Genomic DNA, 15,624 nt, shown 5'->3' on the forward strand with positions numbered 1-15,624 from the left:
AGCACCTTGGACAAGTGTCTTCTACCTTACCCTCAGGTCAATCAGAGCTTCTGGAATAAAAACTGGTATATGGAAGCTATATGGATCCCATTAAAGGGGCCATTCTTGGTGATAACGGTAGACTTAATCCTTAACACAACTACCTAATCCTTGAGGAACCTTCAACAGAGTCTGCTCTTCTGCTCTGATTTCAGGATAACCTCTTCCCTTCAGTTACATGGGTTCCTGAAATCAATAATGGATACTGTCCTTCTTCTTAATCATTAAAAAGAAAAAAGCTTCTAATAGTCCCTGAGGAATCAAAGTGAGCCATAATGGCCAATTCTGTTTGCTTGTATTCACTGCAATCATCAGTACTGTACACCAACTAAAATGAAATACGTTCCGATAGTCATGATAAGCACTGCATATATACATGTGCAATGTGGGCCCAGACTAGAACTAAACCTTAACAACAGTCAAGTCAGTCACTTTATTGACTGATGGACAAAACTACAGGTTTAGTTTGACTGCTAGAAATAGGGAGAAATCTCCCTCAAATCACACCTTACAGTCTGCTTGGTCAAGGATAACATTGGACTAAACAACTACTGCTACTATTGTTGCAACAGATAAGATTGAAGATATATTTGCTATGTCACCTGGCACTCATGAATAATGATTTCTCTGAAACACAAAATCAGAAATGTGGAAGAGAAAATAAAAGTTTTAAGAACTGAAACTTTATCCTTATGTTTCACTCTGTCTACTATTTCCCAGTTTCAGTGCATTTATCACTTCCAGTCACCTCATTACTTTTAAATCCTGCCCAATTCACTACCACTCCAATCTTTGTTTTAAACAATAATTGAAATTAAACATTTACAGAAGATATTTCTTCTTTTTCAGGACTGAATGTCAAGAACAGATAAATGGTTTCTATGGCGCCAAGTTTAAGAAGTTCAGTACAGAAGAGGAAGCTCTGGCTTTTGCAGAAATTCCGGCATCAGGTGAATAGAATTTTAGTGCTGTTTGGTATAATCAGTAGAGTGTTGAATGAATATCTTGTGGTATTTAGCTCAGTTTTTTACGTTCTGAGTTCAAATCCTAGTTAGGTCAATTAACTTTCATCCTTCTGGGGCTCAATAATGGTCCAGTACTGAGATTGATATAGTCAGCTGTTCTCTCATTGTGACTTTGTGTCTGTATCAAAAAATAATTATTGTGCAGGTTTGGTTGTGTTGTGAAGAAGCTTGCTTTGCAATCATATGATTTCAGGTTCAGTCCTACTATGCTTGCATTTTGGGCAAGTGTCTTATACTATAGTCCAGGCTGACCAATACCTTGTGAGTGAATTTGGTAAACAGAACGTGGCCGATGCCAGCGCCGCCTTGACTGGATTCCGTGCCGGTGGCATGTAAAAAGCACCAATCCAATTGTGGCTGTTGTCAGCCTCACCTGGCACCTGTGCTGGTGGCACGTAAAAAGCACCCACTACACTCACGGAGTGGTTAGCATTAGGAAGGACATCCAGCTGTAGAAACATTGCCAGATCAGACTGGAGCCTGGTGCAGCCTTCTGGCTTCCTAGATCCCCGGTTGAACCATCAAACCCATGCTAGCATGGAGAACGGACGTTAAACGATGATGATGATGAAACTGAAGCCCATCACACAAAGTGTGTCTGTCTTGTGTTTCTGCTTGACAACCAGAGTTAGTTTGTTTATGTGCCCATAACTTTGTAGTTTGACAAAAGAAACTGATGTAGTAAGTACCAGACTTTTAAAAAATTAGTACTGGCTCACTTTGTTCAACTAAATCGTTCAAGGCAGTGCATGGCTGCAATCCAAAAGCTGAAACAAATAAAGATGAAAGATTGCTGTTGTGGCAGGATTAGTAGTGTCAGACAAAATGCTGTGCAGGTTTTGTTCCATCTCTTTCTATTGTGAGTTTAAATCCCACTATGATAAACTTTGTCTTTCATTTGTTGAGGGCCAATAAAAATAAAGTTCCAGGTAAGTACTATATTGGGCCACCATTGGTCAAGGCTAACCACATATCTGCTCTCGTGTATGTTTGAACAAGATTTTTGAAGAAGACTAGCAGATACCTATTCCAGTCACCCCATCAACTTGATGCCCTTGTTATTTGCAACCCTTAAGCAAGGTAATATTTTCCCTCATAGCCAGACATGTTTTTCACAGGAGATTAGAGATAAATAGCATTGTTTTAATGATGGAGATGTTCATTTACAATCATCACATCACACACACACAAGGAACTTCTTTTAGTTTCCATCTTACAAATTCATTCATAAAGCTTTCTTTGGCCCAGGACTATAGCAGAAGATATTTGGTCTAGGTGCCACTGAACCTGAAACCATGTGGATGACTAACAAATTTCTTAAATACACACACACTCTCTCTGTCTCTCAGTGGATATATATTTAATAGTCTTTTCCCATTTTTGCTCTCCCAAGTAATTAGTGTTTTTTTGTTAATATTATGTAACTAATTTGCTATTTTATTTATATATTAACAGACAAAACTCTCTCCAGTGTAGCAAAATCTATTCAACCGATTGTGAAAAAACTCATGTCCAGAGTGAAAGAAGTCTCTCCTCTCTGTCAGACACTGGTGTCAATGCTGGCTGATTTGGATGACTCAGAAGAAAGCAAAGAATTTTCAACATTAGCATGTAATGTTGAAAATGATTTGGCTAAGTTGACAACAAGTGTTAAACTGGCAATTGATTCTAAGCTTTTGACAGGAACTACTAAGAGGAAGGCTTCTGATTCATCTGAAGACGCATCAGAACCTCCTGAAAAGAAGAAGTGTGTTGAAGAAGAAGGAGGTTTTACTGGTAATGTATCATGTTTTCATTCTCCTTTTAAGAGATTGTTAATATTTTATTATTGTTTTTTGTTAATGAAAACTTGCAGCTTATTTTGCTTGGTATGATAAAAAGTGTCAGCTTCTCCTAGCCAGCAGGCTAAAGTGACACTTGTTTACTGATCATGGTTCAAGAACTCTGTGGAGAACTCTTGCAGTTCCAAGCAATGCTGATTTTTACAGGTGTTCTATTTTTACATTTGTACCAATCTTCTTGAGCTGTATTGGTATTTGATAACTGCTGATTCTTCCACCTGCACCAATCACTATTTGTATCATGTCCACTCTCTCCATTGCCCATAACCTGTGTATTTCCCACTTCAATTCATCATAGTTGTTCACTTTTTCTTTTTCTTTCTCTTCGATCCTGTTATCACCAGACATGCTTGTCAATTATCAGGCATATTTTATTTTATTTTCTGTTCACCACAACAATGTTAGGTTTCCATTGTCTAATCTGATGATCACACTGAATCATTGTATTTCACAGGGTTTTGCAATCTTCATTCGCAGTAATTCCCTCTGAAATTTGGTCATACCATGTCTGATCTTTCTAGGCCATAATTTCCACAAATCTCCAATGGATCATTCTTGCCTCATTGTCTTGTCGTCTTTGTATTTACAATGTGCTGATTTTGGTTATTCACTAACAATGCACACTGTTTCACTCCTCTCACCATTCATTTGGCATTTGTCACTCTTAGTTGTGCTATCAATTTTGCACTTTAAATAGTTTGTCCTCAATGCTTGTTCTTGTGCTGTGCATATAAGTGCTTCTGTGTCTGTCTTGGAGCTCATATCTCTTGCAAACTGACTGTACTTTTTTTTGTGTTCTTTTCTTCTTTAGATTTCTCTTTCTTAACACAATTATCAATTTTAATGATTTTGGACTTCTTCACATGTATCAGCAATGGTTCTGTGGTATTTTTTACATATCATCCTAAGCTGCTTTTCTCTGCTTCAACACAATCCCAGCAACTGATCAAATCCTTCCCATCCTTTCTTCTGGACAAGTACAACCTATATGTATCACTCTTGGAATAAATTGTTCCATGATCTGTCAATAGTTTCCATGACTTCATAATCATACTCATCAGTCAATAGTTTCTGTGTCTTTGAATCCATACTCATCATCATCATCATCATTATTATTATTGCAATCCCTACCAAGATCTACTTTGCCATTCACCTCTCCATGGTTAATAAAATAATGTACTTGTCAGTTACAAGGCAGGTTTTGTGCCTATACTAGAAACAATTATTATTATTAGGGATTGGTAGAATCAGTAGAGCATCAAGAAAATTTCTCACATGTGTTTGCTCTGGCTCTTTATGTCCTGAGTTCAAATTCTGCCAATGCCAACTTTGTCTTTCATCCTTTCAGAGTTGACCTTGAACTCACCAATCAAGTAAGTTTAAGGTCAATGGTTTTGACTAACCTGCTCCCCTCAAAAATGTTGGCCTTGTGCCAAAATTAAAATCATTGGTATAGTCTCTCACCAACGCTTCTCAGCCTCTGGGTCACAAACATGCTATTCCTTCACTCTGCCTTTTCTACCACTGATGCTGTGGTTTCTGCTCTTTGGAGCTGGCTGGTCTCAAGCCAATTTCTCTCATCTCTATCTTACTCTCCTCTGCCATATTCTGTCTAACTACTATGCCCAAGCCTACTTCACCAGGACATCAGTCTTTTGAAATCTACTTGCTACTCTTCTTTTCCTGGAGTTGTATATAAACATAAACCACATTGATCTCATTGGTTTTGGAAGATTTGTCAGATATTCGTAGAGCCCTTCCTCACAGTAAAATTGATAAAAAAGAAACAGCTTAACAATTACATTCACTCATTTGTCTCACCCAAATATTCTCCCTAGAGATTACACTCTCCATAATTTCTAGCCAGTTCATAGATGATTTATATAAAGAGCCAGGCAACAATATATTTTTTATAATTTCTATAAAGAGCCAAGCTGCAATATATTTTTATATATAATTTATGCAAATTTTTTATTTACAGGGAAAAAATTGGCTGATGATGATAAAGATGTTTTCATTGCTGGCAGCTGTCTCAACAATGGTAAACCTGATGCCTCAGCTGGACTTGGTGTCTACTGGGGAGAAAGAGAAAAGTAAGTTTTTTGTTGTTGTTTTGTTTCTTGTTAGCGCTTGACTAATAGTCACATAACAACATGGGATGGATGGGGATAGAGCTAGAAATATAGAATGTGGTCCCCCATTTCTATTTATTCTTTGGGAACAGAAGGATTATTGTGCCTTTATAGATTTGAATTGTTTCAATATATCGCTTAGTAATGTTTCTATAAGCCATAACCTATCTGTCTTTTGTATATTTAGGACTACTTTATATAGTTTATCTTTTATGTAAAACAGTAAGGCTGTGATATGATGGGAAGAAACTTAGCAGATTTTCCTAGGAGATTGAGTGGGTAGAAACAACAAGGATGAGGGGGAATAATTTCTTTGGCATCAAGGAGGAATTGCAAGTGAAAAAGCATCTGTTGGGGTACATCTGTGTTGAGGAAAATAAGGAGTCTCCGATTTTACAAATTTATAGTTACGTCACGTTAAATTACTCTTTTGGACTTAAGGGTTGAACTTAGTTTTATATGGGTTTTTTTTAGGTTACATCAGTGGCTGGTTTCAAATTTCACCCTCAGGTAATGTGTGGTCCATCCATCACATATAGATTCCTTTGTTTGCTCAGTTGAAGATTTTGTCAGTGTCAGGAACAACATTGCCTGGACTGAGTTGCAGTATGGTGGTCATATTAAGATAATGGCACCTAATTTACTCCTTTAATTCATGTATATCTTTGTCATAATAAATATCCCTCACCCCTCATACTCTCCATCACAAATTAACTGGTAAGTCTTTACTTTATGTATTGAAGTTTGTTAAAATGTTGGTTTGTATATTGATAGGCGTTTCAGGGTGTGAACATTGTATATACTCTTTTTGTGTATGAATGTGTGTATATAGTGTGTGTAAATGTGTATATTTGTATGTCTGTAAATGTGTATCAGTCGTATCATTTTTGTGAAACCTGTCTTCCAGTTCGCTTTACTCACCCCTCTCTGCATGTATATTTGTATGAACACAGATTGGCGGGGAGGCCTAGTAGTTAGTGTTGAACTTGTGAATGTGAGATCATTTCCTGGACTGGGCTGCTTGTTGTGTTCTTGAGTAAAACATTTTGTCTCACGTTGCTCTGCAATCACTTTGACATCTGATGTATGACACATCATCCATCTGTACAAACAGTGTCAATTTGATGGAGGGAGTGACCTAATGTGCAGTACAAACTTTTGATCTCTATAAACATCATCTGTGCAGGTGTTTCATTGAGAGTCCATGTATGTACAGACACACATATATTTCTCAGCACTATTTTTAACACAAAAATATGAATCGCTATTCTGTTCACATATCTCTTTCTTTCCCCCTCTCTCTCTCTGTTTGTCTTTCTCTGTATAATGACATGTGTATACACATTCACACAGGTATATATATATATATATATATATATATATATATATGTGTATGTATGTATGTATGAATATGACACAATATTATTTATCTGTCTGTATACATATGTATGTTTATACAGAAACTCATTTATCAACAAAATCATTAAAGATATTTAGTCAATTGGAGATATGACTATAGAAAGCATGAAATGTTTTATTTTCAAAAGCATTAGCTTTATTTAACTAAATGTTTCTAACAATCACATAGAGAAATTTGTGTTTATCTGTGTACATACATTCACACATACTGAGAAAGAGTTACACAATGAATACAGTTATATTCATAAGAATGTGTATGTGTGTAGTGTATCATTGTATAGGGAATGAAAGACTTGACAGACTGAAAGAATGGAGATTCTTATTTTTTTCCTTCCAATATTGCAATAAGCTACTTCTTCTAAAAGATCAGTCTGTCTGTCTATCTACTTACCAGCTATCTACTTATCACAATTTTTTTACTTTGAATGTGCACGATGGTGTATAGTGTGTGTGTGTGTATGATGATATATGTCGGATTGTGTGTATGTCTGTAGGTGAGTATATATGATGGTGTATGTTGCTTTGTGTATGTATATGATTGTATTTGAAGATGTATATTGGTTTATTGCTTCATATGATGAAAAGCAGTGTAATTTTTATTAGTCAGCAGAATTACTAAGTCTAGCATGCTCTGTTTTTACAGGAACACAAGTGAAAGACTTGGTGGCCGACAAAAAAGCAATCGCGCTGTATTATATGTAAGCTATTCTATTTAAGTTTTCAAGTGAAAATACTGAGAGAATTATTTGTTGGGAAGCTCCTCATTAATTGACACCTTGTGTGTGGAGTGGGGGTGACTTCATCTGAAGGCACAAAAACTCTTCCCCCTTCTTGCTATTGTAACTTCAACCTTTATATTTAAGCATCTAGAGATGTTTTTTTGTTTTTGTTTAGTCTTTTTCTAAAATGAAATTATTTTGTTTGCAGGCTGCCATTAGAGCTGTTGAACAAGCAAAGGCCAAAAAGATTTCAAACCTTATTATCAAAACTAATAATCAGAACCTAATAGACAGTAAGTTATGTTTGTTTCTCCTATGAATCAACTAATCCTTAACCTATTTAGTGTTTGTGGATGTTATTCCCTAACTTCTTTCATTTCGAACCCAAGTATTTTACTTCCATCAGTGAATGTCCAGAGGATCTCTTAGTGTTGTGTGTGACTGCATCCTATTGCAAAATTACTATATGTTAAGGTTGAAGCAGAAAATTGTGCATGTTATTTTAGATCGATGCTGATTGAACAAAGCAGACTATCCCGTTTTTTTATTTTTTTATTTCTTAAATGTATCTAGAACTACATTTATCCAATGTGTCTATCCATTTTTAAGATGGTAGGGAGTGATTTGAGGGAGATCAGATTGCTATTTCTAGCATGTTAAGTAATTATAGAGCCTCCCTCATTGGCCTGGGGATTAGGTATTTCCAGAATACCTCTTTTACAATATTCACCTTTAGCAGCAGGGCTTTTTACATGTAGTCTTCCAGGAACAAATTGGCAGGACTTACTACAGATGTTTATATTGTTTATTGGTCAGCTTCATTGTAGCAAATAACAGCTGGAGCTACACTTATCTTTGCTCTTCACAAAATATTTGTACAAGTAAATCTGTTACAGGTAATATTTATGTGGAATACTTTTGTTTTTATTTTTCAGTTTGTTTATCTACTTCTCATTCATCATAATATTGTTATTTCTGTTTGTATAGCTGTGCATGGGGAGACTCATTGAACCAAGTGACACCATAGTCATGACCTTTGCTAGTGTCATGTAAATGGCACCTGTGAAATCGTAGTCATGGCTGTTACTGGTGTCATGTAAAAGGTGCCCATGCCAGTGGCACATAAAAAGCACCCATTACACTTTCAGAGTGGTTGGCATTAGAAAGGGCATTCACCTGTAAAAACCCATGCCAAATCAGACTGGAATCTGGTGCAGCTCTCCAGCTTACCACTTCCAGTCAAACCATCGAACCCATGCCAGCATGGTAAACAGACATTAAATGATGATGATAATGATGATAGCCACACCCACATCTCTCATGTCACAGGTGTTATTTTATTAACCATACATATCTTGGAACTATTGGGTCATGCCATAAATAATGTGGTTTTTTGTACTTCTTTCATTTTTCAAAATTAAGATAAACAAAATTCTTTTCCAGTCTAAAATATACTCTCCTTCATTTTCTACAATGCTCTTCCATATATCTGGTACACTTGCCCCTCTTCCAAAATTCACTTGTCTGTGACGAAAAATACTCCTCCAGTACAGTTCTGACCTCATCTGCAGAATTCCTATTTTTTAGCCCAAATAATTTTGAAGACTGCAGAATAAATGATAATCAGATGGGGCAATGTCCGGTGAATATGGTTTCCCATTCAAACTGCTCAAGCCTTTGGAATGTCATCCTTGCTATATGTGGCTGAGCATTATTCTGATGGAAGAACACCTTTCGTCTTGAAACCAAAAATAGTTGTTTTTCTTTTAGTGCTGACTTAAGTTGCTCAAGCTGCTCACAGTAGATCTCCTTTGTTACTGTTTGGTTTGGGTTTAAAAGTTCAATGTGGACTAAACCTTTCATATCCCACCATACAGATAACAACACATTATGTGGTGCCAGTGTTTCTCCTTTTCCTACCCACTGTCTTCAGTGCTTGACATGTTTATAGAGAACCCATTTCTTGTCACCAGTCACTACTTGGTCCAAAAAAGTTCATTTGTGAGATGTAACAGCAAAGAAGAACACCCATTCACTCTCTGCGCGCAATTAGACTCAGGACGTTTGTGGGGGACCCATTGACCTAATTTGCTGACTTTTCTAATGGCACACAGGTGTTGATGAATGGTTGAATGACCAAATCCAAGTTTCTCTGCTAGTTCCTCAACAGTTACAATGGGATTTTGTTCCACCAGGGTTTGCAGGATGTCCTTGTTGGGCTCTACAGATCTTCCAGAATGAGGCTCGTCTTCTAGGCTGTAGTTTCTGGCTCGGAATTTCTGGAACCACTGTTGATACTGGCTTATGCTTATTTCTGAACCCCATATACTGCATTAATATACCTTGCAATTTCTGTTGCTTTGTTGCCTTTATTGAACTTATAAAGCATAATATACCGAATATGCTCCTTTGTCATTTCCATAACAGCTTTGACAAAATAACTGTTAAAATTGCACTGTACTCTTCAAAACTTGCACTAAGAATAAGCACAAGGTAAAATTAGAAACAAAGTGAGGGTTGACAATAGGAAATACATCTGGCTGTAGAAAATCTGCCTTAACTATTTCAGTCTGATCCATGCAAGTATGGAAAAATGGATGTTAAATTATGATGATGGTGGTTTCTCTGGTGTTTGCTGTCATTATTGACTTCCATGATAATTACTTTGTGTATTTGTGTATCTTAATCATGAGAGAAGTGGGGCCTTAACCTGAGCGTCAACACTTCAGAGCTTGCAATAAATTTAAATTAAAAGGAACCAAGAGATTAACACAAATACTTGCAACAGAATAAGTTAGAGGCCATTAGTGACCAGAGGGTAGTGTTACGCTGGGTGGGATTTTAAATGTAACACCAAAAAGTTAGGCCTAAGACAATAATGTTAAATCTGTTCCTTCTCTCCCTCACACCAGGTATAACTAAATGGTTGGAGGGTTGGAAAAAGAAGAACTGGATGAAATCAAGTGGAGAAGAAGTGACAAACAAAGAAGAACTGCAGGAATTGGATAAGAAATTGGAGGGAATCAATGTTAAATGGGTAAGTTTAAGCAGGACGAACTGGGAAGCTAAAAGAAAACTCTATCATGACATCTAAACCAACTGAAGGATTTTATTCTGTGTGTGTGTGTGAGAGAGAGAGAGAGAGAGAGAGAAAACATGTTTGATTGTGTGCTTTGTTTTTTTTTTCCATTGTGGTCTAATTAGAAGAGGTTAAGATTACTTATCAAGGTTTGCAAAGATTTTGGTAAGAGATTAGAAAATCTGACTGTAATTTTGGAGGAGAAAAATTTTTCAGTCTGTGTGCTTTTTACCTTTCCTACTGATCATCTTGATGATATAGTAGAAGTTGATGATGGTATGAGGGGTTTCTTCCATATGTTGCAGACTGTTAGGTTTGGTTGTGTGAGCAGTGTGGAAGGACATATCTAGGAGAATGGTTTCAGTCCCACATTTAACTGTCTGATGAGTCAGAGGTGAAACATATGTTGTGAAGAGTCATCAGTGTAGAACTGGTAGTGTCAACCAGTGAGTTGAGGTACCAGAGAACTGGCAAGGGTTGTTGTGCTTTGATTAGCTGTAAGTTGGAGCATTCTGTGAGGTGCAACTCTAAAAATGTTGTTGTTTTAACCCTAATTGAACAGACTTATGATCAAAGGTATTCTAGCCAAGGCCATGCATCTTTTCTGAAGTATGTCCTATTCCAAGACAGCAGGGTGTGATTTAAGAGAAATTTGGCTTTTTCTAGCAAGTTGTTACTACTTAGATGCTCTCTCCTCCCTTTTCTCTGATAATGAAGTAAAAGCTTTGAGGTGAGAAATAGATCAATAATTTTTTAATATTTAATTTTATGGATTTGGGCAGGTGACAACACAAATTAGTGCAAAATTTAGGGATGGAAAACTGCTCATCCTCAACAGTAGCTGCATTGGTGTAGGAGGAGTGAGAGAGGAAAGAAATGTGATGAGAATAAGTACAAAGAAAGGTGAGGCAAGATGTCATCAGTGTAAAATAATTGGTAGTTGAACTACTGTTGATGTTGGAGAGGTTTGAAGAAAAGTAGTGGCTATAAAGAAACTTAGCAGGGAGACTTAGAGCCACAGTAACTGGAAGTCTTTTTGCTTCCACTCTCTCCTCTTCTCATCTGGTTATCAACCAAATAATACTTTTCAGTGTGTGAAGGTGGAATATAGAATGTAGTCTGAACAACAGATGAACTGGAAATAGATGAGAAATAGCTGGCACAGAAAAGAATAAAATTTGAATGAGGGAGGAGAAAAGCAAGTATGCATATGTACACCCCTGCCACACACATCCTTAACTCTCTTAAGTTTGTTTCAACTACTGAATGAACTAGCACAAAGAATTACAATGTTCCAGATGATCTATTCTCATTGACAGATTGTCAAAGAACTCTAGAAGAATTAAATGTCATTTTAATCTCTCATCAAAAATTTGAGTAGATGCCTAGAAAATTTTTCATGTCTAAAAATGTTAGTAATAACTTTCTATTATTCAAAGAAACAAGAAACTTTTCTTTAATAACCAATGAAAATAGTCATAAACAGTTGTTATTATATATTGCCTAGCACTTAGAAGAAAGGGGTTTTAAAGAAAATAGTGTATTTGAATGGTTGTTTTTAATTTAAAAAAACACTATTTTATGAATGAATCAATGCTTAAAATTTTAGACATGAATTTGAAACAGAAAAGGCAAGATACCTACTTAACTCTTTTGAGAGAAATATTAGTATAATTTGTAACTTGATTAACCAAGGAATGGTCAGTACTTAATAACAAACCAGTGGGACTGGTTTATTGTAATTAGAATTATTATTAAAAGAAAGAAAAGTGTTGGCCTTGTGCGAAAATTAGAAAGAATTATCAATATGAATTGTGTTCATGGCCCATGTAGGCCCTCTAAGAGTGGTTAAGTTGGCTGCTTCAAGTTGATTGCTACAGAAAGAACTAGGGCAGGAAGGGAATTCCAATGGGATGTTATTCAGGGAAGGGAAGGACTTGGAAGTGATTATTGTAGGCCTGGGAATACAATATGCATGTTTCAAATTGGTACTAATGTTTAGAGATTTTTAAAATTATTATTTTATTTAATTTTATAGTTTAATGAGAGTTTCTCTAATTTCTATTCTCAGTCTCCGCATAGGAGAATAAAAATAGATAGGCTGTGGATAGCCTCCTCTTTACATCAACAAGTAAATATAAAAATTATTTTGATTGTATATTATTTCTATTTCCTAGGTCCATGTGGATAAATGTTGTGCTGGAATCGAAGCTGCTGAACAATTGGCCAAAAAAGGAGGAGAACTTCCTCTACCTGAGTAGATTTTCCTGCATGTTGTTAATTGGAATGTCAACAAATAAATCATAAAGTCACACACACACAAACACAGTCTCTCTCTCTTGCACAGATATAGTGATAAGCATAATCTTACAATAATACTTTCCAAACATCCTCTCACAAAGATATATAGTAGTATTTCTACAATAAAAGATATATGCATTCATAATTTAGTTCATGTGGTTATTTCTTGTTGGTGCGTCAAATAATTATGATAAAAGTGGCATAATTGAAATATGTTTACAATAAAATAGCAGAGAAAATATAAAGACTCCAGTTACAAAGAAAAAGTGATTAGCCAGTCATCTGGCAAACAATGTGCTATTCTGATACTTTCTGTGGGTCTGTTTCTCTTTTCTAACCAAAATTAGTTTTTATGTCTGTGTATCATCATTATTTTTATATCCCATTTTTCAGACAGACATAGGTTGGACAAGACTACAACACTAGCAAATCTACCCATCTATGATGGGGACATAAAATGAGGGAGGGCGGTCACAAGAGCAGTATGTATTGAGAAATGTATAAATGGACTTGATAGATTATTGGGTGATGTCTTAAAGAAATCACATTATTGTTGGTGATGCAGCATTCTATTGCAGCTACATGACATGTTTGCGACTAAGTGACGTGATGACAATTCACTCCCGAACTGAAATAAGCTCCTAGCCCCTGTATCCTGAATGGTTATGGGGACCACACCTAACAAAAGCCAGACCTTCCTTCAATCACTACACAAAAAGTATTAAGAAAAAAAATGTTATTTAGATATACTTTTATTTTAGTTGTTTACGCTATTTTATGCAGGCTTATAGTCTTAAACATTCAAAGTTCACAAATTTCCTTATTTAAATTGTGAATCATATTCCTTTCGATAATATCAATATGATTACAAAACTTCTTTGTAGACGATATTTTCTCTTTGGTCGACACTAATTTTCAAATTACTGGAGTCCTTTTCTCTACTCATGGCGACATATAACTGGCTGTGTGTAAACATCAGAACAGGTAAAAATACTCCTACACGATCTAAAGTCTGGCCTTGTGCCTTGTTTGCTGTGAATGCATGCACAAGTAGAATCTTTAGGTATCTGCCCATCTACGATGGGAAATAAAGGGATAGTATCGCAAATCTAAACCCTCTAAATTCACGAACTATATAGGGAGGGGAATCCAGAGTTAATCCTCGTTACTGGAATTTAAGAAAAAAATCAAAGGTGATTTATTGATACAAAACTCGATATACACTAAATAATCATACTTCTTCACATTTTTTCCTATTTACCTCCTTTGTAATCCGGCCATTTGACCATGAAAAGGGAGCAGACAGACGGAAAGACATAACACTCATTATAAGAAGTTGACTTACTTCCCTTTACTTCTTTTATTAGTTATCTCCCCCGTAATTTTTATTTACTTTTTTACACCTGTGAACTGAACAATTACCTTCAGTATCCAGTAATAATCGTAATTTTTCATGTTTTTTTCACTAAAAACTTCCTTGATTTCCTCCTTCATAATTCTGAAAAACACTGGTCCAGCTCTTTGACCATGAAGAGGGCAGAGACAGATGGATATAACGCCCATTATAGTAAAATGATATCCTTCCTGTCACCAACTCTTGTTTTTTTCTTTTTTTAAGTAAGGTATTTTTATTCCATTAGTATTAACATGTTGCTGCCAATGAAACTTGAGCTACAGGATGCATTGTTTACCTTGGTAGATAAAGCAATTAAGGGTATGAAGACAGGGAAAGCTTCCAGCCCATCAGGAATCACCGCAGAGATGCTTAAAATATCTAGCAGTGTTGGCTATAGTCTAGTCACCCGTATAGTCAATCAGGTGACACATGAAAGAGGAGCAGCACCATAGTCAACTGCTACAAAAGTAAAGGTGATGATGTATTAGATACGAATAATAATAGAGGTATTAAGTTGTTGGATCAGGTAATGAAAGTCACGGAGAGGGTCAGTTTAGATGAGATGCAGTTTGGGTTTGTGCCAGGAAAAAGCACCACTAATGCTATATTTCTGGTAAGACAACTGCGGGAGAAATACCCAGCCAAAGATAAATCTCTGTACCTGGCTTTTATTGACATAGAGAAAGCCTTTGAAAGACCTGGGATGAGGTGGGCCTCACAGTGGCGTTGACAAGTTTCTCCTCCCATTCATTCTCCACATTCAGCAGTCTTTCATAATAACATTTTGAAGCCTCTTTCTTTGCATAATCATTAAATACAAGTGCACCATCATCCATGCAGACACATTTATCTCCTATGACATCACGATTTCTCTCATAAACTGTCTTGAAATCCGAAACACTCTGTATTTAAGAGCAACAATGCATCCTGCTGCTTGGTGAGAATGTAATCAATCTGGCTAGCGTAGCCACCTGATTGGTAGGTTATCAGCTGGCTGGTCAGCTTCTTGAAGTTAGTGTTGCAGATCAATAGGTTATTTGCATTACAGAACACCAGTAACCCTGTTCCCTCCAATTCCATGGCCCCCATGTACATCATGGAAAATACCGGGCTGCCGTTTGATATGCTCATTGAAATACCCAGCCACAAAGATGAGATTCTTGTCATTTGTCTTGGAGGTAGCCTGCAGGAGAATATCATAAAAATAGTCCTTCTGTTCATTTAGTAGGCTTGCTTGTAGGGTATAGACAGAGATAATTGATGCTATGCTATTCTGCAAGACTAGCCCAAGCTTAAGCACTCTATTGCTCACTCTGACTACTTCTATGACCTTATCTACCCATTTCTCTGCAAGAAGTATACCTACACGTCTTGCCTGTGAGGAACATGGCTGAAGCTCCTCCCCACCTTACCTCCTGAATGCAGCATACAACAACATGCCTCCATTCAAGCAGCTCAACAATCTTGCAAGATCTACTTTTCAATGTGCCTATATTCACAGTGCCAACCCTGAGAACTGGGTAAGGGACACTGGAGGTTACATGGGCAGGAGAGATGGTATTGGGCACCTGAAAAGAAAGTTTCAGTGATTGTTTGGCAACAGACATGTCACATCGGTTCGTCTTGCTTTAACCTACCATCATTCAAACATGTTAAAATTGTTGTCCCTATTG

The 15,624-nt window shown here is 36.5% G+C and overlaps 1 protein-coding gene across 1 annotated transcript; it reads left to right on the forward strand.

Annotated features, from left to right (window-relative positions):
- The first annotated feature begins 847 nt into the window (after positions 1–847).
- On the forward strand, positions 848–12,700 carry LOC115229155 (ribonuclease H1). Its single transcript, XM_029799562.2, has 7 exons — positions 848–989; positions 2,520–2,840; positions 4,887–4,998; positions 7,100–7,154; positions 7,384–7,468; positions 10,088–10,212; positions 12,432–12,700. The coding sequence occupies exons 2-7, from the start codon at positions 2,573–2,575 to the stop codon at positions 12,513–12,515; spliced, it is 729 nt and encodes a 242-aa protein (XP_029655422.2). The 5' UTR covers positions 848–989; positions 2,520–2,572; the 3' UTR covers positions 12,516–12,700.
- Positions 12,701–15,624: the final 2,924 nt, after the last annotated feature.

This window comes from Octopus sinensis, unplaced genomic scaffold, assembly GCF_006345805.1.
Source record: "Octopus sinensis unplaced genomic scaffold, ASM634580v1 Contig12038, whole genome shotgun sequence".
Taxonomy (NCBI): Eukaryota; Metazoa; Mollusca; class Cephalopoda; order Octopoda; family Octopodidae; genus Octopus; species Octopus sinensis.